Source organism: Protopterus annectens, chromosome 2.part1 (assembly GCF_019279795.1).
Source record: "Protopterus annectens isolate FY-2018-M chromosome 2.part1, PAN1.0, whole genome shotgun sequence".
NCBI lineage: Eukaryota > Metazoa > Chordata > Ceratodontiformes > Protopteridae > Protopterus > Protopterus annectens.
In genome coordinates this window covers 876,787,144-876,813,497 of record NC_056729.1, presented here as the reverse complement: position 1 = coordinate 876,813,497, position 26,354 = coordinate 876,787,144, and the positions used below count along the sequence as shown (strand labels likewise).

General features: G+C 37.3%; 1 protein-coding gene across 1 annotated transcript in view; it reads left to right on the top strand.

Moving 5' to 3' along the window:
• The window catches only part of VEGFC (vascular endothelial growth factor C), a 544,599-nt gene that overhangs the window by 299,647 nt on the left and 218,598 nt on the right, over positions 1-26,354 (top strand). Inside the window, exons 2-3 of the mRNA XM_044062523.1 lie at positions 9,447-9,660; positions 16,171-16,361. Of these exons, the coding sequence (XP_043918458.1) occupies positions 9,447-9,660; positions 16,171-16,361 (405 nt within the window). The remainder of the gene's footprint in view (positions 1-9,446; positions 9,661-16,170; positions 16,362-26,354) is intronic.

Genomic DNA, 26,354 nt, shown 5'->3' with positions numbered 1-26,354 from the left:
TAGAAAATAGAAAAGAAGACATAGTTCAACACCCAGGAATGTCCACTTGTGGAATGTTTAATTACTGTAAGTATATAAAGACTGGACAAACATATCAAGTACAGAGTAAGAAATATGCCACAAGGAAGAAACTTACATGTAATTCTAAATTGATTGTATTGTATACATAGCACAATGTCAGTTATGCCCAGCTTTTTATGTGGGCAAAACTGACCGGAAATTGAGAGAAAGGGTATATGAACATTTGTACAATATAAGAAGGTGTAAAACAGAAAATGCTTTAGCTGGACACATTCTAGAATTTTCAGACTATAGCTTTAAGTTTAAAGCGATTGACCAAGTAATTTCAGAGTGAAAGAGGAGGACCAGATTCCCTTATGTTAGAAAGACTTGAGTTACTTTGGTAAATGAGACTTAACGCTGGGAAACAACCTGGTTTAAATGAAATGTGCTCTATCTTGTGTATGCTAATACACAAACTTATAAAATGTATAGACATTGTTAATGAGTGATATGTATGAATGACATTATGTGTAAACATAATGGTTTAGAGTAGTTAAACACAAGTAATGTTTTAATATTTTTTTAAAAATAACCTAAAAATGTACAGATTACATAAGGGTTAATGATGCAATTGTTGGGGGAATAGATTTTATTGGTAAAGATGGAGCACATGACTGATTTTAAAAGGTTCCTAAAAGAATGGTCCAGTATTGAATTTTATCTGAAGAAGTTCTGACATTTGGTGGAACGAAAAGCGTTTAATGAATGCATTTGGTTCATACTTGGGTCACCGTTTTTATTGGACTATTTTTCCTGGACTATTTCCCTTCAGCTACTTTTTGCTTAATTTGGAATTAAGGAATATACTACAGTCCTGTTTAGTAATTAGATTCTGCAGCAAGATGAATTTTAATACAAGAGAAGTCATCATCGTCACCACCACCCCCCCACCCTTTTCTATTTTTCCATGGTGTTGGGGTGTCACATCAATATGGATCAGTGACCAAATCACATAGAGCCAAATTTTATACCAGTGAGTGAGAAGGTAAGACCAGAATCAAAAAATGGAGGTTCTGATGGTAATCATGCCTTTTGTTTTGTCCAAGAGGAGAGATGGATTCATTCATCTCTTTAAGTTTTTCTAATGGAAGGCCTCTGAGAACCTGAGAATGGAGACCAAGAAAAGGCAAGGTCATTGTCTATAACTATGCCTTCCAGCTCAGGGAATAGATATCTCAGTGTGTCTTACAGGAAGCGTAAGACAGCAGTGTCTTCAGCGGGCAAGGACGTGAAGGCTTCAGCAGTGTCTTCAGTGGGCAAGGATGTGAAGGCTTCAGCAGTGTCTTCAGAGGGCAAGGATGTGAAGGCTTCAGCAGTGTCTTCAGAGGACAAGGATGTGAAGGCTTCAGCAGTGTCTTTAGAGGGCAAGGATGTGAAGGCTTCTATAGAGGCAAGGGGGAGAGCAGTAGAAACCGCGTCTGCCTCTGTTAGAACAGAGTTATAATGACGGTGTTTGGCTTTATGGAGCTTGGCTTTTTGAATGAACCTCATTGCCAAGGGAAATGAAGTGTGTATAAAGGAGATCATCCTACCATTTTATTTAAGACATCTTCCTGCCTCAGTGATGAAGGTATTATGGAGAAAAGAAACAGGACATTTGGCATGGTCATGAAGACAAACAAACTGAATCTTGGAGTTCCTGACAATGAAATTATTTTCTTTGTGAGTAAAGAACTCATTTACAATTAGAAGAAGAAGGCAACAACTAAGTCTGCAAGTGAACCGACCTTCCCAGAATGTGAGTTGCTATTAGAAAAAGGCTGGAACCTATATCCCACTGCCAAGCTCTCGTTGCTCCTGTACAGATAGGAAGGAATGTGTTCCTTCCAGCTTGTTGATAAATAACACAGCTACTCTGATATCAGAATGAATTGACATAACTCAATGAGAAAGAAGTTCCTGGAATGTTTTCATGTTGGGCAAAACAACCATTATTTCTGTCTCCATGACAGAAGTTTGAGACAGTAAAGGAATTACACTCAAAAGTGTGATCACAAAACATCAATTGCTCAATGAAACAATAAAAAGCACATTTCGGTATAACACTTTTAAGGCATTATTGAAGGGGGCTTTCCACCACTCTCCCTGTTGTTGGAGGGTCTGTGTCCCTCACTTGCTGCTTATCCATACTAACTCTGAGATCTCCATACCTTAAAGTAATGATAATTCTATAAGATACCCCAGTCTCAAAAGTAACTTACTTGAGGATTTATCACTGTTGTGTGATTGCACTTTTAAATGCTGATCACTGCTATCTCATATTTTTTCCCAGCACCACTCAGTTCGACAGGATCAATATGAATATGAATATCAGTTTCCTGAGTTCACCAGGCTGCCAGGACCATCTTCTGTCATAGTGTTCGCACAGTCTAATATAGATGTTAGTACACTGAACATGGCCCTAGGTGTCCAAAGCTGAATGGGACTGCCATCCCTTTGAATGAGTTTTTCGGGATATAGAAATCCAAATGGTAATATCCAGTGAAAATCCCTTTGAAATATATTATGAGGGATTATAAAATATGATGCAGCCATATGGCATGATGTTCTGAAAAAAATCTTGGGTGATACAGGCCATGATAGTAGAATGCAGAGGTATCTTGTACTGAGGAGAAAGTCTCAGCAAACAATGGTGGTTGAGATTCAGCATGCAGAAATGATAAACTGAATTGAAAACTGTACGTGTTTGTAGGTTCACTCTAATCCCCAGGGAGCTGAACAGTTTGAGTGAAGACTCTTTCTTGTTTACCAGATCAACTGTAGATTGGGTAAGAAGCCAGTTATCCACATGTAGGAATATCTTGAGTATCTGTAGTTTCTGAATAGCCACTACTATGATCTTGCCTTTAACAAACACCATGGGAGCTATAGTGAAACCAAATGGAGTCTTCTGAACTGGTAGTCCTTCACTCTGACTGAAAAGTGCAAAATCCTCTTGGACTCCTTGCCACTTGTTATGTAGAGGTTAGATACCCAAAGATAACATGTAGTCTCCTAATAACAGACAAGGCAGAATAAGACTGTTGGATGATTGTTCAAAAAGTTACATTTTGAACAACATTGTTTAGGCTTTTATTTATATAATACTATCGTAAGCCTTCCTGCTCTGATACAATATTTTAGATAACAGTTTCTGACACCTTTAAAGCTAAATTCTTTGCTGCTTGCTTTTTAAAGATTAAGATGTCTCATAAGGAAAGTGGTAGAAGCTAAAAGGTATTGAGGTATTCAATGCCTTCTGAATATTATCTCCCTTATCCATCTCCCACTGGCGATCTTCATTCCGGCTGTCAAGTGGATGGAAAGACAAATCTCAGATCCTTTCAGAATAGGATAGTTAAGCAAGATTTCATGAATGCTGCTGATCAGATTCATGTTGAGTCTTTGAAGGTAATTTCTGCGAACAGAAAAAAAAAAGAAAAAAGCCCAAACCACCTTTGACGAGCAACTCAACAATTTTGTTTTTCTGGGGGGGGGCACCATGCACTCCCACCCTGCCCCTGGACTTAAGTATCTCAACAGGTCACACAGCAGTGGAGGAAAAAAGCAAACTTCATTGTCAGCAAAAGTATTTTCAGCTCACAATATTCATTCTTTTTCAATTTCCCAAAATTATATTTGATGGCACAAAATGCTTCCGTGCTGATTAAACTGGAACTGACTTGGGACTGAATTTAGCCACCTGCTGAACACTAATTACTACTGCCTCTGGACTTTTAACCTTGATGGAAATGAGACTAGAGTAGGTTGAACTTGTCTACTTTCAACAATTACCCTGTTTGTGTTACTGTGTGTCACGCTGAAACTACAAATGCCATCCTGTGTTGATTTTTTTTTTTATGTTTGAATTTTACTGATGGTGTTATAGTCCAGCAGGGCCTATGACATATTTTCAGGGGAGATAGAGGAAATTTGGGCTCCATGTTGAAATGTTGGCACTCAAAATGCCAAGTGCCGAAAAGCCCAAAATAAAAAAAAAAATACAGACAGAAAACACAGGAGAAGAGCAAATCTCAAAAATCGCTCTTCTCCTTAAAACTTTCTACACCCCCAAATTTTTATATGCAAACTCCGACGTTTCCATATATTGGAGAAAAGGGAATATTCCAAGAAATAGCATCTTGGGCTTTATATATACAAGTTCGATCTTTCTTCATTTCAGTCTCCACGTTTTGGGTCTCGCTGTAATAGGTCTTGACATTTCAAATGGTTACTGGAAATTTGACTAGTGGAGTGGAAAAATTCCCCCACTGTTTTCAATAAGTGCTACATGATCTTTTAAATCCAAGTGAGCTACCACCAGATCAGGTAGACAGTAGCTCGATTTAACATCTCATTTGAAGGACATTATAAAACATTGAGAAGTGTGGGACTGTACGCCAACAGCAGGCAGAATTTTACCTTGGTATTTGATCAATTTAAGACACTTTTGACTTTATTACCAAACATAAGTGGTTTAAAAGGGGAATCCATGAAATTTACTTCAGGGTTCCCATTGAAATCTATTAACTGCAGCCAGGAGTACAGGTGTAAGGCAGCATTAGATACTACTTCTCTAGATGTACCTTTGGCCACAGCATGCAAACCAAAGAGTATTACTAAAAACTACAACCAAAAGCCTAGACAAGCTGGAGTTTTCATGTATGATACCTTAAACCTTCTGTAACAGAGGCCCATATCATATATGCAAATGACCCCTTAAGGACATCAAGTGTTTCAACTGTATATCTTCAAAATGTCCATGACTTTTTATTTATTTTTTAAATCTTTGTAGATGCATTCAGACCAATAAAGTCAAATCCCACTAGCTGTAGACATGCATGTTTTGGCCTTATGATCTCATCAGCACAGCATAAATGGACTGTTTGACTATACTTTTGACATATAGGGTTTTAAACCCAGCTGATGTCCATAACAATAAAGTTGTCTGAAAATATTCCAACTAAGATCCAAACTACATTGAAAACTCTAGCTTGTCTAGGCTTTTCTTGTTGTTTTTACTAATCGGTTTGTATATGTGCCCTTTTTACTCTTTGGTTTGGATGTTAGTTGGGATATTAGGAATCACCCTAATTGTTATGGATATCAGCTTGGTTTAAAGGCCCTGTGTTTCTAAGGTATAGCCAAACAGTCCACTTATGCTGTGCTGACAAGGTCATAAGGAGGCTGAAACATACATGTCCACAGCTAGTGGGGGTGAGCTTTATTGGCCTGAATGCATCCACAAAGATTTAAAAAGAAAAAGTAAAATGTCACAGAAATTCAGCCATATAGCTGAAACACTTGATGTTCTTAAGGGGTCATTATAGCAATAACCCATGCCTGGGTGTGGGTAATGCTGGCTTTATCCACGGTTGGCGTGGTTTGGTCATGAGGGCGAAGCCCGAGTGGCCAAACAAAGCCAACCGTCGGTAAATCCAGCATTACCCACACCCAGAAGTGGGTTATTGCTATTGTACAATGACATTATTTAAGAAAAAAATAATTACTTTTCATAAATAATGGCATTGTATAATGCCTCCTTGCTGCCCTTCCGCAGCTGTCTGGTATTCTGTGGCAGTTCTGATGTACTGTGCACGCGTATGCCTACGCAGTACATCAGAACCGTGGGCAAAAGCAACGGAGAAAGCAAGATCTCCGTTGCTTTTTACAAACTGTTTTCGCTATGTTAAATGGGTTTAGCATAGCGAGACAGCTTTAAAAAAAGCAACGGAGAATCTCTGTTGCTTTTTTTAAAGCTGTCTCAGTATGCTAAACCCATTTAACATAGCGAGACAGTTTTGAAAAAAGCAACGGAGAAAGCAAGATCTCTGTTGCTATTTACAAACTGTCTCGCTATGTTAAAGGAGTTCAACATAGCGAGACAGCTTTAAAAAAGCAACGGAGAATCACTGTTGCTTTTTTTAAAGCTGTCTCGCTACGTTAAACAGTGAGAAAAAAAGAGTTATAGTAATGGAAAAAGTCCGGGTGACCGGACCTTTTTCCATTACTATAACTCTGATTTACAACATGCATGCTAACCAATCAGCATGCACGTTTTTGAATATTAATGGGGGAGAGTTGTATAATTGCATATATCCCATGGGCCACTATTACAGGAGGTTTAAGGTGTCACACAGTGAAAACTCTAGCTTGTCTAGGTTCTTTTTGTAGTTTTTACTAATTGGCCACAGCATGCATAACATATATCTTAAGATTCCTTATCTTAGGTGATATAACTCAGTAGCTCCTCTAAGGTATGTTGCAGTTTCGGGTAAATTTCCTCAGGAAATATGCCATGAGAGGTAGTTCAACTCCCACTGAGAAAAATGCCATTGGCTAACTTAACCTGTCCATTGCCCAAATCTCTGTGTCTGAAGGTGGGCTGCAGGCTTTTTTTTTGTGAGTGCCTTACTCTGGGATACTATGAGTTATGAGTCTATAAACAAATTGTGCATATCCCAGAAGTTGAGAATATGCAGTCTGATGTTTGCAGTACTTGGACTAGCCTGTCTATATTGTCCCATACAATGCTGGTGACATACTTTAAGATATCCAGCAAAGGAGGACCTAACTTGGGCATTATTAATAATTTACCTCTTTTATTCTAAACATCCCTCTCACCCTTACATATGTGCCACTTTCCCTCCTCTCCTCTCCTCCCTAACTACTTCTTCCCTCGACATCCTCTTTAACTCACTTCAAACTCAAAAGCCTAGCGCATCAAGTACAACTTTATTTAATCTGAATAGCTTGTAAATACTATCTATACTGCGGTGATGGTGCTGCGGTAGCATTGTCGCCTCACAGTTAGACGTTGCCCATTCGATTCTCAGTTAGACCGTCTTCTGTGTGGCGACATGCGTGAATGGGCGCTCCTTCGTTGAAGGTTGTGCGTTAGGCCCAGCAAGCCAACACGTAAAAATCTACTGCCAATCATTAGCGGACCGGAGTTCCACTGTGGCGACCCCTAACCAGGAAAAGCCGAAAGACACAAACAATCTTGTAAATATTATCTGTGAATTTTATGCTCTACTGTTAAGCTTTATAACAGTTTTCCATATTATGAATTGTACTGTATTATGTTTAACCAAAAATACTGTTAAATTCTTTCTTTAAAAATTATGTATTGTGGAGCTTTTCTTCCTGGACCTCTGCTGAAAATGGGTAACTTGCCAAGTCTGATTTTCCCAGTAGACAAATGCCAATTTATAAATAAATAAATAACCAAGAAGTTTAAGGATAAACAAGCAGGTTTTCTGCATCCATTTGTGAGGAGCAGGAGGAAATGGACTGGAGGGTTTACCTTCTTTTTGTTGCTTAATCTGGAGATATTCTCTAAATGTGGAATGATCTGCTCAGCAAAATGGAAACTGGCATCTACCTCTTCATGCAAGTCCTCTGTCGGTGAGTCTAGGGGGGACTAAATGTGCCTTGTTTTGACTAAATGCTTTCATTGGACTTTTAGGTAAAAGTAACATTAAAGTTCACAAAACACACACTGAACAGGCCACTTGTATTAAAATGTAGAAAAAACAAAACAAAAAACTGCAGAGTCACCAATGGCAAGAAAGAAAAGACAATTAATTTGTTCAATAATAGTAAAAAACACAAACCACCATGATTCTCCAAGTTTCAGGGTCACATAAAATAAACAAGCAAACAATTCCAACTACACAAGTGAACCCAAAAACAGCAGACTGCTCCAGTTCTTCAAATCTCTTTATTCACAAAGATATGAGTGCTTTTGCAGGTTGTACTGCTTCATCAGATACAAGCAAGAATAAAAAAGACTGCATTAAATATTCTAATAAAACAAATCACATGATGCATTTCACTTAACTCTAAAAGAGACACAGTCCTAACAATACATAGCATTATGCACACTAACTAAAAAACATAAAATGAATAAAAACAATATGTCTAATATGAGTACAAATTCCTTTTAAACAGTAGCTACACAAATACTGTATACTAAGTACTGCTACTTCATCTGCATAGGCGCCTACTCTTTAGTTTGTGTGTAATGGGCACCCTGTCATTCAACCCATGCCCATAGTCGCTTCTGAGCTTGATTATCCATTTGGCTTCCAGTTGTTCAGTAGTATTGCTAATATCACCACATCTGGCACTCTCAAACACTCATCTAATAGCTGTAAATAAAAATGTGTGTGTCAAATCTGTCTCCAAGACATGTTTAGAAAGGGCACTGTTTTGGCTGCCCTTGCTAATATGATAAATATGTTCTGTTATGCGATCCTGCAGGGCTCTATCTGTTTTCCCAACATAAAATTTAGCACACACTGTGCAGGAAGCTAAATAAATTATGTGTTCTGAACTACAGGTTGCATATATATTAAAGGATACAATAAAGTGTGGCTGCCACTGGTGTTTTACGAGCAGAGACTGGTGGAAAGGAATGGTAAGACACCATAAATAAGAAATTTTTGTGTGTATCTTTGGAAAAAATGTAATGATGCTATAGCAGTAGCTATAGCAAGATGGAAAAAGAAGTTTAAAAGTGCAACTTCATGCCAAGACCTAGACTGTCTTTGGGTAAGACAGCTGAGAATGCAGAAATGAAATATAACAAAATCAGGAAAGGAAATGAAATAAGATGGACTGTTGTGTTAAGGAGAATATGGAACATGTTCATTTGAAGTATATACAGTTGGAGGTTTTATGGGATAAGGCAAAAGCTGGGTTTGATTGTTGGTCTGTAGAAAACATAAATATGAATATGGTGCAATTTGGTTGGTAAGTAAGTTATGGGATATTGACAAGGGCATTAGGCTGATGTTTGAATGTTTCTGTAGATATTCAGCTTTCCACATTTTGTATATTTGCACGTAATGTAACTTATCCAGTTTTGTATATCTTTATGCCTGCACATTGAACAATATTTTGTTATGTTTGTAACATTTTACATTTTGTTGAATGGATATTACTGTTTTCCTTTGTTGACTAGATATGTAAAAACTTAATAAACTCCTACTGTTTCAGTGTGCGGTGGGATCATTTTTATATCTGTTACAGCTACCACAAACAGTCAATGCAAATGCTGTCTTCCAAAGAGATCAGTTGTTTTATATTACTGCATTTTCTTGAAACCAGTTATCCCAGACGAAGACTTAACCAACATTTATGGACCTACAGCAGAACATTTATTGTATATTCCTGTTACATGTAGCTATAATTATGTGTGGCTTAGTTTTATATATCAGAATTTTAGAATGTTTGCTGCAGTTAGGATATCTCTGGAAATGGAGGTGCACATGCCATATGTGTTAACAAAATTCTGTTGTCTTGAATAATTAACAACTAAATGAGTTACTTAGTTGAGTAATTCTTATAGCAAACCTAAGTGTAGCAATATATTGTTTATAATTTCTTTGTAAAACTAGGACGAGGAAAGCAGTGAACTGGAAAACATGTTGCGGTCAGCATCCAGTGTAGATGACATCATGACAATATTGTATCCAGAGTACTGGAAAATCGTAAAATGTTACTCACGGAAGGGGAGTCAGATATATCAAAAAGAATATATAAAGTATGATGCAGAAACTGAAGAAACAATTAAATATGCAGCAGCATTTTACAATCCAGAGATTTTGAAGAGTAAGTATGATTATTATTTTATTTAGCCATATTCTGTTTTAGAACTACATTGTTGTAGTGAATGAAGCTGTGTAAATCTCGTGTCTGCATATGAGCTAAAGAAGTTGCCTTTTTTCTTCTTTAAAGTGATTTTGGTACAAACTTTGGTGAACAACACCTTTACCCTTTAGGGAACATTTTCTTCTTGGATTTCAACAAGAAAAACACCTTTAAAATACCATTTCCATTCACTGATTTCACTGATGAAAAAATAGTAAACTTTAACCTCAGTGGCTTTGGTGTAGGAAAAATGTGTATTGTGCCCAAACTTTAATGGGTACACTACTGTGCTTGTACAAAGGTGCCCCATTAAAGTCAATGGATGTAGCCCATCTTACTCCTAGATAACGTCACAGTGGTAAAGGCTAAATTTATTTTGGCTGTGGTTTAATAAAAATTCACAACGTTTTTTATTAAAAAATGGCCAAATACATAACTGCAGAAAAGAGTAAAAATGCATCACTGCACCTGACTCATCAATTGCCTCAATGCACATCCTAACATAGGAAAATCACTTTAAGAATTTTCTGAATAGGACTGACCCACTGACACAGTCTTCTGGAACATCCAGCAAAGGTTAGATGTTGGAGGATGGACAAGTGCATGCATGCTAAAAAAATCTGGTTAGCTTCATCGCAACATTTAGGCTGAAACCTCTTCACTGAAAAGGGAAAATACTACACTGTTGTTTTCTTGCGATATGCCATGCCTTTCTCTGGTTTACTCCTCAAATAATTTCTTCTGAAGCTGACCATTTTGTTTACACATGTTCTCCTTTTCATTAAATTTATCACATTATAGGTACATATATTTAGCATGTTTAGGCATTGTTGGAAAGGAGAAAGCTGTGCCATTTGTTGATGCAGACAAGTCTACTCATGAGTTTTGAACACTCATCTCACCTGCAGTCATTGGACTATATGGAAGCTGGACAGTAGCAGAAGAAAAGGTATTGTATGTCAGGGTACCTCTGGCTGTTGTAAATTATACCTAGTTAGAAAAAGATGGTGGTAAAAGAATAACAATAGCTAAAAAAATTCTGTTACCAACAATAAGAAATGCCATGATGTCCATTGGAAGAAAAAGCAAACAAAGTTAGATGACGTAATGAGAGCATATACAACATTCCTTAAGAAAAGGGAAAAATAAGATATGCATTTCATGCCTTTTAATCTAGTTAGATTCTTTGAAAAAGTCATAAAATCCTAGTTTAAAGGCTTCCCATTTAAACTGCTTGTCTGACAGTCAATGCATCAGAACAAACTAACACAACTAAGCAAACCCTTTTGTAGTTTAGTGGATTGCTCACGGGGTACCAAGTGCTGCACAGTCAAGCCAAGTAACTGGTACCGTCTCCAAAATGAAAATGTTACTAGCCATACCCTTCAGTATTCTGTACTTGTCTCAGTCATCTCTCAAGTCAGTTGCTTTGATGATTTATGGGCAATTGATAATATGATTACCTAAATTCACAGATGACAGCAAGAAAGTAATTGCCCCCTTCAGATTTGCAATATTCTAGCAATAGCTCGGTAACACTAGTTAGTGTTGTAATCATGTCTCACCTTAAATACAAAAAAAATGTAGTATAGTCACCACTACGATAACGCTACTGCATGGTATCAAATAAATGGATTTTAAGAGTTAAACTGCAATGGGAAATTATATTAGGAACTTACGTAGGCAATAAGCTTTTCTTACTCCTTCTGTCTGTCTCATCTGTTATGGTTTAACTTACAGATCTAAACTGATTTCCTTTACTCTGTCCATATTTTCTCCATCATATAATATAGTAATCCATTTGGCATGTAAAGTCTTGATTGACTCTCCCAACTAGAAAAACAACAATAACATTTCATAAGCAAACGGTCCAAGGTTTAAAGAACTACTTATTTTCACGTACACTAAATTCTCTGTCCTTTTTTCTGTGATACCATAGACTCCTGAGAGGTGATCCTTGGCTTCCCTTCCAGGTTACTGCCATAACCTGCTTTCTGTGATATTATTTCCTTAGAAAGAAAAAAATCTTCAGTTAATACCCATTCCAAAGACCTAATTTTATGCCAAAACACACCAGTCGAGTGATATCCATTGCCTTACCTACCTATGGAACCGGCTTTTCTTACATATTAAATAGTGAAAAACCATAGCAACATAAAATGCTCAATTCAGTGAGTGGATGTTGTTGTTGTCTTTTGGCTTTTCCCAGTTAGGGGTCGCCACAGCAGAACTCCGGTCCGCTAATGATTGGCAGTAGATTTTGAGGAACGCCGCGGTGCCAGCTCGACATTCAACCTTCAACTAAGGCACGCCCATTTTCACATGTCTTTCGAATGCCCACCCAAGGCATGCCCATTTTCACATGTCTTTCGAATGCCCACCCAACTGCGGCGAGGACAGGCAGACTCCACACAGAAGGCACTCCCCGCACTCCAGCCGAGAATCGAATGGGAGAACCTCTTGCTGTGAGGCAACAACGCTACCACTGTATCACTGCGGATATGTGGATTGATAAACTCACCCAAAGAATCACTGGCTTCAGATGTCTAACTATGCCAGAGTAGCTATTATCACATCTCAGTCCCTGCTGTTAATTCACTGTTTTCCTGTTTTCCTTTTTTCAACTTCTCCATCTTTCCCTTACCTATAGCATAACCCAACCTGAAAATGTTATTTTCAAACTCCTTACATTTCTGCATATTCATCTGCAATCCTACTTTCCCCTGACAATTTTTTACCTTTTCACTACCAGCAGCATCATGATTTTATCTTTAGAAATTGCTGGTCCATGTGCATAGCTCACTATTGTGTGACCATTAGCACTACTACTGCCAGGATTCTTGTACCAAGCAGTAGCATAGCCTGAGCATCTCTATACTTTGCCATTTACCCTACAGAGTTTTTGTTTAATGATATTTTACATATTGTCTAATGACCTTACTAGAGCATTCCATGGTTTGTTTCCGAAACAGTATTTCCTGTTACTCATATGCACTTTTTGCTCAAACTTACCTATTTGAAACTTACAAAACTACAGTTTCCGTTCAGAGTGAAGTTTCAGGGCAGCCTGCTTTCTGTCTAGTGTGCATGTCCACACTGGTTCCAACACCTGCAGTCTGGCACCTCTCACTCCTCTCCTCTCCTCTCCTCTCCTGCCCTACTCCCATTTCCTAGCCACCCCCAGATGTGTGTGATCTTATACCAACCAGCCAAATGAAACTAATATTTGTGTGCATAAATAAAACAAACCATCGACTTCATTTAAACAACATCCAACACTTTCAGCAAGAAAACAATACCAAGGTAAGGCTCCAGGCTCTCGAAGTTACTTTATTGTAAAAACACAAGCGCTTTCACCATCAAGGCTTCTTCAGGTGTATGAAACAAGATACAAACACACCTATCTTTATACTAATAATCATTAAATCACATGTTCTAATGGTAATCATCTTAAAGAGACAGTGGCAAGGGCCATAGCATAAACACAAACTATATAAGAAACAATATAAAAAAAATACTGTATAAAACATGTGTAACAATATGTAAGAAAATATATACACATATATAACAGTCTAAGAAATTCTACACAACTAAGAAATACATAAATAACTAAATATACCATGATGGAAACACACAAAATTACCTTCAAAGTGGTCTATTCTTTAAAACAGGTTTTAAAGGTATACAATCATTTACAATTTTATTTAGAGTACTAGGCAAATGCAATGAGTTTTCAAGGGGAGGGGATATCAGAATCTGTACTGAGAATTTAGAAACCAAATGGATTCTGAAATTAAGAGCAAATATTGGACATGGTTTAAATGATTGTATACCATTGAAACCTGTTTTAAAGAATACACCACTTTAAATGTAATATTGTGTGTTTCCATTATGGTATATTTAGTTATTTATGTATTTCTTAGTTGTGTAGAATTTCTTAGACAGTTATATATATGTATATACTTTCTTACATATTGTTACACATGTTTTATACAGTATTAGTTTTTTTATATTGTTTCTTATATAGTTTGTGTTCATGCTATGGCCCTTGCCACTGTCTCTTTAAGGACTCTGTGAAATGTGGAGAAAATTAGCAATACATAAAGAACTGGAGAACTTTTTCAAAAACAGTAAGCATCAGGTTCAGAAGTTTATGGGTTTATAGGTTTATATGAAATCACTGGCATGTTAACTACTGCAGGCTTAGTCAACAATGGTATAAAAAAGATCCCTTAGAGACTAGCTAATAGCTGAGCAGATGATGGTAGGAAATGGACCTGGTTGTGGGATATGGATATCACTATAGATAAAGCAGATGACAGCATGAGTACAATTAGAGGATGTAGGAGCATAATGAGTACCCTTAGAGGATGTAGGAGCATAATGAGTACCCTTAGAGGATGTAGAGCATAATGAGTACCCTTAGAGGAAGGAGCATAATGAGTACCCGTAGAGACTGTAGGAGCATAATGAGTGCCCTTAGAGGATATAGGAGCATAATGAGTACCCTTAGAGGATGTAGGAGCATAATGAGTACCCTTAGAGGATATAGGAGCATAATGAGTGCCCTTAGTGGAAGGTGCATAATGACTACCCTTAGAGAATGTAGGAGCACAATGAGTACCCTTAGAGGATGTAGGAGCATAATGAGTACCCTTAGAGGATGTAGGAGCATAATGAGTACCCTTAGAGGAAGGAGCATAATGAGTACCCTTAGAGGAAGGAGCATAATGAGTACCCTTAGAGGATGTAGGAGCATAATGAGTACCCTTAGAGAATGTAGGAGCATAATGAGTACCCTTAGAGGATGTAGGAGCATAATGAGTACCATTAGATGATGTAGGAGCATAATGAGTACCCTTAGAGGAAGGAGCATAATGAGTACCCTTAGAGGATGTAGGAGCATAATGAGTACCCTTAGAGAATGTAGGAGCATAATGAGTACCCTTAGAGGATGTAGGAGCATAATGACTACCCTTAGAGAATGTTGGAGCATAATGAGTACCCTTAGAGGAAGGAGCATAATGAGTACCCTTAGAGGATTTAGGAGCATAATGAGTACCCTAGAGGAAGGAGCATAATGAGTACCCTTAGAGGAAGGAGCATAATGAGTACCCTTAGAGGATGTAGGAGCATAATGACTACCCTTAGAGAATGTAGGAGCATAATGAGTACCCTTAGAGGAAGGAGCATAATGAGTACCCTTATAGGATGTAGGAGCATAATGAGTACCCTTAGAGGAAGTAGCATAATGAGTACCCTTAGAGGATGTAGGAGCATAATGAGTACTCTTAGAGGAAGGAGCATAATGAGTACCCTTAGAGAATGTAGAAGCATAATGAGTACCCTTAGAGGATGTAGGAGCATAATCAGTACTCTTAGAGGAAGGAGCATAATGAGTACCCTTAGGGGATGTAGGAGCATAATGAGTACCCTTAGAGGTTGTAGGAGTAATCAGAAGCATGAGTAATGTGTGCACACTATAAGTTGTTCTGTCTTCATTGGTTAAGTGCAAGGTAGTTGGAGGGGAGCTTTTTACATTATATTAAACATGACAGGGGTGTGGTAATGAAAGAGTAAAACCTTAAAGAAAAAAAAAATTCAGAGGTGTATACGTATTGGAGCATGATCAAGAAAACAAAATGCAAAATAATGCACGTGTTATACAGATATTGGCAAGCTGTGTACAAAACACCGAACACAGATATGCTCGAAGGCTTCACATTAGGCCTTCCAACAAATAGCACAGTGATGCTATAGATGAGTTAAGTTTGATACTATTGCTTGGTAAAGTCATATTAACTGCATTAGCATGATGACAGTGATGCACTATATAAATCCTTAGTAATCCACCACCCCGCTATCTCCGAAGTCTTTCACAGACCTACACTGTTTGTACATTAACACTACAGAGTGCAGATAGTAAGAAAACTGTATTAATGTAACTTCTACATGAAAATCCTAACGATGTAATTTTGAATACCCTGCAGCATATAAGCAACTGCAGATAATGAGCTGAAAAACAAATAAATAAATTCCTGAAAAAAAAGTAGTGTGAGGCAACATTGTAGACTTGTTGCAATTTAATGCCATGGCTAGCCACCCGGTGGTGTAAACCTTTGCTCGAGATGATTGTCACTGTTGAAGTGATACTCCAATCCCATGTCCAAAATGGGAAAAAGGAGTTGAGGATGGATGGACGGATGGATGGTTGGTGTAGGCAGTAGTGAATCACCTGTCTTAATGGGTCCTGCTGTTAAAATATATTTTCCTGTTTTTACGTTCCTGAGATGTGCAGACATGTCAAAATGGTACAACTTATATACATAATATATTGTGCATAATTGTTTCTGTTTTGTCTTGCATTTCAAGCTTCACTTTCCAGTACTGTAAAATGTTAATATTTGCCTTCATACCTGTATTATTTTTGTGGCTTTTGTACTACACTGAGTTTGTCGATTTACCTAACAGGTATTGACATAGAATGGAGAAAGACCCAGTGTGTGCCTCGGGAAGTATGCGTGGACGTGAGCAAAGAATATGGAACGACGACAAGTACATTCTTTAAACCACCCTGTGTGACAGCATTTAGATGTGGAGGATGCTGTAATAGTGAAGGGATACAATGTATGAATGTCAGCACTTCGTACATCAGCAAAACGGTAAGCCTTAATCTGAGTCCCTTGAGTCTTTTTGTCTCGATGAACCATAAGAATGACAGACAGATTAATCAGGTTTTAAATGACTCTGATTGCATTAATAGCTGCCACTTAGTTTAGCATTTTATTGGAGATTGTCTCCAGTTTATCAAATGCTTTGATTTCAGTTCATTACTTTTACTGCTTACTTGTCCTTCAGGTGTTTATTACTTTTTCCTTTTGGCACATTATTAGTTCTGATATTTAGGTAAGAGGAAGAGAAAAAAGAAAAAAAAATCTTGGCTTCATAAAGGCTTAGTTTTATGTAAAAGCATTCAGTTTGAAGGCTTCCACATTATGCTAAGCTATTTGAATTCCGAAACTACTCTGTTACTGTAGTTTCCTCTTACAGGGGTCTCAGCACAGAGGGTGGGCTCATAGCTGAAGCCACATAATAATATGACAATCCAGTGGTGTTGCCAATGCTAATTAGCCATCTGTTCCCCACCAGAATCTCTGCTTTTCAGTTTGCTTGGCTGAGTGATTCAAAGAATTGCTTGGTGATGTAAACTTTTTTTTTTCAATAATAAATCTTTATTGTTTTATCATTTTCAGTACAAACTTAAAAACAGAATTAAAGATAAATACCAATAATGTTTCTAATAATAACACCATAACATATATACAATATTTACATGAATGCTTCCAACTGTAACATTAATTTATACAAGAGGATATAAAAATGATTAAGAATGATTCAAGTAATAAACAGTTTGTTGTTAAAAAGTTTCCTTAAACTGTATACATAACTCAGAATACATTTAGGTTCAAAGTACCAATATAATATTAAACACTTGTTCCCATATTTTTGGATTATTGATATTTTTATTATGATCATGAAGAAGTAATTTGTGGGCTACTATATGTTTCATTGCTAGAGTCTTAAAGTTATCCCATGAAGTTTGAGATGGGTTTAACCATAGTTAAACATACATAGTTTCATTAATAAGAAGATATTAATAAATATAGTGATTTGTGATCTAGAAAGTTCTTTTGGAGGGATATGTAAAATCATAAATTCCCATGAAAGTGTTGAACTTTGATAACCCATCTTTTGAAGTTGTATTTTTAAAGAGTTCCAAAGTTTATAAATGCATTTGCAGCTCCAGAACATATGGAGAAGATCGGCAGGTTGGTCTTTACAGTATGGACAATTTGGAGATTTTTTAGAATTGAATTTATGCAAGCTAAGGCATGTATAATATGCATTATTCAATATCATAAGCTGAGTATACATCAACTTTTGAAGAGAGATCAATTTTGTTGTTAATTGCTTTTAATATTTGATTTTCTTCTATCAACGAGATTTTATCTTTCCAATATTTCGACAAAAGAACTTTATCCTGAAATTTGAACTCTTTTATTAATTTATTTGCAGCAGTTATAAATTTAACCTCTTGTTGAAGAGTTTGCCATAAGTTTGAGCATTTTGTTAAATCCTCATCTCTGGGTTTGAAATTCTTAAAGTAACTTATAGAGAGTTCCTTAATTTGTCTCAATATAACTAGATAAGGTTTAGGTAGATTCAATTCTTGTCTTATTTCATTAGCTGAATATTTGAGATATGAGTAGATGTCAAGTAAAGTTAAATTAACTATTAATGGGAAATTTTTAAGATCTATTAATTGATTATTTAGTCTCAAGTTGGGATTCCTATGAAAAGGTTGAAAGACCATCATATGCTGAGTAAGATCTAATGGGTGATGTAAACTTTTACTTTGGGAGATAAAAGTGACAGCTGTAAAGTCACAGAGGTCAACTGTTCACTGCTGTGGTAGTACTTGCAGTACAGGTAAGTTCAGCAAAGATGGCAGGATGGAGGGTGTTATTGAGAATATGTGTGTGAGTGTGTGTCTGTAGGGGCATGAATGAGGCTGCATGAATGTATGTGTATGTGTGTATCTGAGTGGACAGACTAGGTGGGTTAGGTAGAAAACCGTGTCTTTGTACATGTGCATATTGTAATGTGCATATGAGTGTAGAGATGACTGTTTCCATCAGTATGATCACTTATGGGGAGGCTTGTTTTTTGAAGAGTGAATGTTGGTACGTATTTGTGAAAATATGTGTGTGTGTGTGTGTGTGTGTGTGTGTGTGTGTGTGTGTGTGTGTGTGTGTGTGTGTGTGTGTGTGTGTGTGTGTGTGTGTGTGTGTGTGTGTGTGTGTGCATGTGTGCGTGCGTGTGTGTGTGTGTGTGTGTGTGTGTGTGTGTGTGTGTGTGTGCGCGCATGTGTGCTCTCGCATGCGCATGCATGTGTATAGGCTATGCCTTTGCTAACAAGATACATGGCCCTCTAGGGAGAACACCAGTATGGTCAGGTCTGACAGTGGAATGGAGTGTTGAATTCAGAATCAATGTAGTGAGGTGACAATGGGTTCTTTCTCATTGCAGGAATATTTTCTCACTGTAGTACTAATTTTCTAACCTATGCTGGGCAATTTGCACATGCAATGACAATTTTTCTGAATCCTAGGAGTGTTCGTTGTGCTATGGTTGCAAAATACTAAAGTATAAACATCCATTCTCCATAGCTCTTTGACATTATATTGTCAAATATCCCATTAAGCAGTTCTATTTAGGTGTGCTGCTCTAGTAAGGAAAAACAAAATATGAATGTTTTTATTTTATCATTCCATTTATTTGTTTTGTATTTTGGGAGTGCTCATCAGGCTCTGGAAATCCAATCATCAATAACAATGTCATGATATGCAATAGCTGTGTCACACCTTGAGTAACATTATGGCTGCTTTTATTCATAAAAATGAAAGCAGTGTTATCTATGGTATCCAACCCTCCCACAATTGCAAGAGAACAATAGGATGTGCTAATAAAACGACATAAGAATACCTAAAAATAGGCTGTGATAAGGCAAGTGTCCAACCTCCCAGTTCAAAGCTCATAAAGGCAGAGGATCTGTGGGGAAGAGTTATATTCATAGCTTCATAGGTAAGTACTAGGCTTGCTGCCCATTGAGCCATTTTAAGCCTAGCTAATTTCCCTTTTTGTGCTCAAATTAATTTATCCCATATGGTTAGAGATTGGCCTTATCCAGCCCATGGTCAATAATTATATATTACCCCTAATGAGACAATACCATAGATAATTTGAGGGGACCCATGCATGGGATAAAGCATCTAGGAGTTATCTCTGTCCATTAGTAGTACAGGGGGTTCTCCTCAGTTAAATTTCCTGATTCCCATCCATAGATCCAATTTGGCCTTGACTATGGACAAGGATGAACTTTGTTTTATGTGGATGAGGAGTCTGTTCCAGAGCAGTGGTATCCTCTGCAAGATATACCTGTCCCTCCAAACCATTCAGTTGATGCTGCAGAAGTGGTTTAAATCCCTAGGGTGAGCATTTCTGATGCTATTTGATTTGCTAATGTGTGGTAAATCCATCAGTACTAGGTCGATGGATGATTTGTATGCCAGACACAAGTCACCTCTTAGCAGTCTGTAGGATACTGAGCACAGTGACAGGGCTTTGAGTCGATCTATGTAGGACATGTAGTTTAGTTCTTGTATCCTTTTAGTTAAGTATCTCTGTGGGCATTCCAGTTATTACACGTGTCTTGACAGATACATGCCTAAGGGGGCTTTATATTCAATGATTGGCCTAATGAGGCCTGAGTAAAGGTGAACAGTGAGATCCCTAGATCTAGACACAATCCATTTGTTTATAAGCTGTGCAATACAGAAGGAATTTCTTCTAAAAATAGATATATATTGGTTAAATGTTAGGTCACTGTCCCTATAAGTTACCAAATCCTGAATAAGTGATGTTGGAAGTTGTTGGTGTCTTTGATTAAGGAGATTGCTTATTTTATAAAGTGGAGGTTGAATTTTATAGGCAGACTGTCAGTTTGATTAGAAGTGAGGATCAGGTTGAATACACTGGGCAGGATTAATAAGGTTTTTTATTGAGGCCCAGAAAGATTTAGAATTATGTTATTGATTTTCTTGATGTGTGATTCCTCTGGATTTAGGTTTGGTGCCTGACTGCAAATATAGGAAGATGGTCACTGAGAGCATCTAGCACACTTCCAAAGGAAGCAATATTTTTAGGGGTGGAGCTAAGGATTCAGTCTAAGATAGATTCCTTTTTATGAAATGTTAATATATCTAGTCATTGTTGTTAATATTTGAGAGAATCCATATAGTTATATGTTTTGTGTTGGGTTAGTACAGTCTTTTTGCTGCCAATCTATGTTTACATCTCCTACAATAATAATTTCCTCTGTTGTGGATGCATTGTTAACTGGGGGATATGTAGGGTAACAATTGCAATATTTTTCTAGCTGTTGAGCTTCATGTTTGAGATGAGAATTTTTCATTATTGGAGAGGGGTGTGAGAAGGGAGAAAGAGGGCAGTTGTAGGATATTTTTGAAGATGATAGCAACACAACTGGCATTCATTTGAATTCAGTCTGAATGGTGGATAAAGTATCCTGTAGGTAGGACTTCATCTGTGTTGTCTAGTTTTAATCATGTTTCTGTTGCTACCACTATGTCTGGAAAGTAGAAAGCAATCCATGCACGTACTTCATTTATTTTATTATATATACTTCGGAAGTCAGTGTTTTGGATATAAAGGCCAGATTTTATAGGGCAATGAGAGTAGAAGTTTGCTTTGCAGTTATTGTTTTTTGAGAAAGAGTTTTGTCTGAATACAGCCAGTGTTAGCATGGATATATACACTACATTTGAGAGCTAATGCAATACAGGAAATAGTGTAGAGTCATTTATTTTGTATTTTATTTCTAAAGGTAATTTTGAGAGGATGGGCTTTGTAGTTTAGAAAATTTAGTTTAGAATAATGGAAGTGATTAATACTGTAGAGTGAATGACATATACACTGTGAGCAATTAGTATTGTTAGTGAAGGGACAATTAGTGTGAGGAAGATTGTAAAGGTGCAGGTTGTAATGCAACTGATTAAGCTGGACATATAGCGATAGAACAAGGATTACTAGCAAGGAAAATAAATGCATGATGTTAATTGAGAGATATTGTGGAAAGAAATAGCAGTGAAGTAGTGAAGAAATAGTAAGATGTAAAAAAAGAATTAAGGAGTGAAAAATAAATTAATAGAGATAATGTGGGCTATAAATTGCTGAAGGGGATTTTGACAGTTTGTAGACAGTTGGAGAGAGAATTAAATTAGAAATGCTTATACGGAGGATAAGACTTTAGGGAAGAGAGATGAGTTGATGATCAGTAGACAAGAAAGTGACATAATGAAGTAATATAAAAGGGTTTGTCGTTTGTGTAGTGTTATAATAAATGGTAATTGCTATAGTAATGATTTTAATATAAGTTATTGTTGAAAGTTTGAGGCAGAATGAGAAGGTTATGAAAATGTATATAGGGAAGTATGAAATGAATAGGGTTAATCGGTAATAAAGTTTAAATAATGCTATTGTGCTGGATGTTGGAGATGAGTAACAGTAAGTTGAAATATGAGCTGTTGAGAGAAGCTTAGATAATGTAACAGGGGTCCCCTTCAAAACATCTAAAACCCATAACATCTAACTTCATAACATTGAGACCAGAACATCTAAAACCCATAACATTGAATTTCATAACATCTAACAGTGCAAATCACATGAAAATAACATCCCCATCCACATATAATGACATATAATGACACCAAACTAACAAACACACTTTTTACTACATTTCTGCAGGATGGCTTGATACAGTGGGGTTAGGAAATTAACAATTAACAAAGTGTGTTTGGTAGTTTGGTGTCGTTATATGTGGCGGGGATGTTATTTTCTTGCGATTTGTAGTGCTAGATGTAATGAAATTCAATGTTATTCATTTTAAATGTTTGGGATTTAGATGTGCTGGTCTCAATGTTATGAAATTAGATGTTATGGGTTTAAGATGTTTCAAAGTAGACCCTGTAATAGTAGGTGGTAATTTGTGGGAACTTGGGGCAGGGTAGTGGAATAAAGTGAGCCTCCATGGTAGAAAGAGAGAATAGAATGGGTTAGACCCTTGTGGTATGCAATTAGCCCTTAAATGTAAAACCGTCAGCAACACTTGTATATTATTTATTTTATTTGTGATTGTTTACCAGGGTAGAGCACTGATCTCCATAGACCTTTTTTAGACTCAGCCTGGAAGTGCTGTGAGGTTAAGTGATTTGCTTAGAGTCACACAGTTAGGTAGTAGAGGCTGAAGGAATCAAACTTTGGACCACTGAACCACAGTAAACAGCTAGTTAACAGCTCCTTATTCTTCTTCACCAACTTCCAGATGGATTATACTAAAGCACTCAGCAACATTTAGATTGTTCAACCAGCAAATGATATCCTAAAGCAAGAATAAAGCAAATTCACTCAATCACTTCAACAATTCATTTTGACAAGCAACAAACTAAGTTAATGCACTGAATCACTTTAACAGTGGGCAAGTTAAATTATTCTCTTAAACTTAGTAAAACAACATTGAAGGAGCATGTGAGCATTCATAGGTAGTGACAGACAAGCTGATTCAGCAATATGAAAAAGCACATACAATACCATGTACTAATGCCATTTCACAAACATAAACAAAAAGTATACATTTTATCAGAAGTACAATTTATTATCTACTTGGTATGGTTATGCATTAATGAAAACTTTCATTGTCATGCTGGGTGAGAAAACCTATATTTTTTGTCTGTTACCTTCTAGAGCTGGTTTCTGATACCTGCTCAATTTTGTTTTCTGTTTTAAGAACTCTGCTTGGCCTGGTGGTGTTTTTGTTCTTTGTGAGAGGTTGACACAAATTATCTAGGCTGCACATTTCACAAGTTTTTTTTTCCATTGGTTAAATTATTTCTTCAGTGATACTTAAATACTCTGTGAAATTCTAGGCCTCTGTCTTTGTCTGAAAAGATTTGAAGCCTGCATAAACTAAAGCACTACTGGTGATTCCCTGCTGGGTAAGAAAACCTATATTTTTGTCTGTGACCTTTTAGAGCTGCTTTCTGATACCAGCTCCATTTTGTTTTCTAGTTTTAAGAAATCTACTTGGCTCAGTGTTTTTGTTCTAAGTGATAAGCGAACACAAATTATTTAGGCGGCGCATTTCATAGTTTTTTTTTTTTTTTGGTTAAATTGTCCCTTGAGTGATACTTAAATACTCAGTGAAATTCTGGGTCTCTGTCTTTGTCTGAAATATTTGAAACCTGCATAAACTAAAGCAACGCTGCTGATTCTCTGCTGTGTTTCCCATGCACTGTCACGTTTGTTGATTTGCTTTTTAAACCTGGTGATTTTCTGGTGCCCACCCCCTCTGTAAATTGAGTTTAATAAGCTCCTCTCTTTCTACACTGGTGTTGATATCCTGAATTATGTGTCTTTCCTTGTGCTTATATTGAAAAGGTGCATATTGCCTCACATTGTCTGTTCTACTTGATCTGACTTCATTATCTAGCTAGCTGTTGGATAAAGTAGTGTATTTTTACACTCTAGCAAATAATTGTTTTTACACAAAAATGGCAGTGGATTTTCCATCTAGTGTGCTGGGAGGTAACCTGGTCTGTTGAGGTTGGGGAAACACCTGAGATTTCTGAATGTAGTTTTGTTGGCCCTTTATAAATTCTGTATAATTGAGTGGCTCTTAGCTCATTTATTCCAAGCAAAGTACTTTTATTGAATAATCACACTTGTATAACCTGTTTAAAGCACACTGCAATATCTACATCTTTAAGTATGTTTATGTTAGTATTTTGTACCATTTAAATTTGTTTGTGGTATACGTTCACTCCAGACAGTCCTTTACTATGCTTTTACATTGGGAGGACTGCGATTGTTCGTCTGGTGGAAGTAGGTGTTTACCTGGTCTCTCTGAGCTGGGAAATACACAAAAGGGCACTATGAATCATTACAGACCAGGGTGACATAACAAATCTACTTTCTTATAAATGACATAATGAATCTACTGGAATCTACTGGCTGATAAATTTAGCTGTAATTTCATCCCCCCCACTATTCCCTGTAACATCCCTCCTAGCATATCCCCTATCAAACTATCAACTGGGAACAAGTCCTGTTGGTTCTTGCTAAAGCTGAAAAACATTGTTTCAATGGTCCCCAACAATATCTTCGTTTACATCCTAAATAATCTAAAACTAGCAAGACCACTTGAGATATTCTTCAATGACAGCCTTAAAACAGGTTATTTGCCAGGTAAATGGAGGGATGCAATGGTCATCCATATTCATAAGGGTGGCCATCAACTGACTCACTCTGGTAACTACAAACCCATCCATCTGACAAGTCTAATATGTAAAGCTGTGGCAAGATCTGTCATAGAAATTATCAGTAAGGACATTGGCAACCTACAGACACTGATGCCATCACAGTCTGGCTTTGATAAGGGAAGGTCTTGCCTACTCAGCCTGGTAGACTTCTTCGAGAGGGTTACCAAGGCTATGGATGAGGAGAAAATGGTGTATACCTTCTGCCTTGACCTGCCAAGGTGTTTGGTAAAATACCACACTCAGGTATTATTGACAAACTTTCAGAGCTAGGCATAAAGTCCTATATAACTCACTGGATTGCTGCTTGTCTCAAAGATAACACACAAGAAGTCAGGATCAGTGAGACCACCTCCACTTGAAGAGTTGTAACAAGCAGATTACCCCAGGGCTCTGTGCTGACCCCACTCCTGTTTGGGGATCTATTTCTCAGAAGTCAAGGCTAATTTCAAAAGCTTCTTTCACAAAGTTCACAGATGACTGTAAACTGGGAGCTGTCATAGATTCCCCCATGACACAGGCATCCTACAAGATGGTCTGACACAAACAAATGATTGGTGCCAAAGCCATGGATTAAAATTCAACATGAAGAAATGCATTATACGGCCCTTTTGGAAATGGTCCACCCAAGATAATTATTCCACTGATAAAACACCTTAAGAGTTGACACTGTAGTTAGGGTTCTGAGAAATTATATATACACAATAATATGGCCTTCAACCAGCATATACATATACAAAAGTCATTGTATGTCCCCCAACTCAAAAACAAGTGTATGGCATCCTGGTCCAGGGATGTTATAGTACCACTTTACTCAACCTTTGTCAGACCAGTCATTGAGTACAGTGTCCCATCTGGCATGTACCTAACCAGGCACTTTCAACAGTTGGAATGCCCTCAGATGTTCCTCACCAGGAGAAACCAGGGTATGAATACCCTGACCTCCACAGATCACAATAAAGCCCTATCTCTGTTCTCATTTTCCTACAGGTTACTTAGAGTTAACCTATGCCTAGCATATAAGGCATCCTCAGATCTACAAAACAAACAGCACTAGAAGCACTATATCCAAGGACTTGAACTTTTCCTGCATCATAAACAGAACATGCTGGAGATACCAATATGTGCTTTAAAGGATCCTGTACTATGGAATAAGCTCCCTGTCTGTGTGAAGCACAGTTCATTCCTGACAGTATTCAAACAAAAGCTTGATCACGGGATGGGAAACCACAAATTCATCCTTGGTCTGGCCCCATGTCTCTGAAGGACAGAGCTTGACAGTATGTAAATGAATCCCCAACTAACATACCTCCCCCACATAACCCTTAGCTACCTCCTTACTAACATACTAGTGGTACAGTTGAGTTGCACAGCTAGGCCTATAAAGACCCTGGTGGTCATTAGTGTAGTATAAACCTATGAAGGTGAAGATCAGTGTTTTGTATTTGGGATTCTCATGTACGTTCAGCCTTTTTTTGACTATATGAGGATTTGGCAATGCAAGTCTCAGAGTTCAGTAGGGAGATATTCTCAACAGATATTACTTAGAATATTCTACTTGCTAAGTAGCACGTAAATCATGTCAGGAGCCCCCTTCCTGAACCTGTTTTTGTCTAAATAGTCCTGCAGGCAATGATGGTTTGTGACTTCAAAACATGTTTTATGTCTGAAAGAGAGGTCATCCAAGACTAGTCTCTTTTC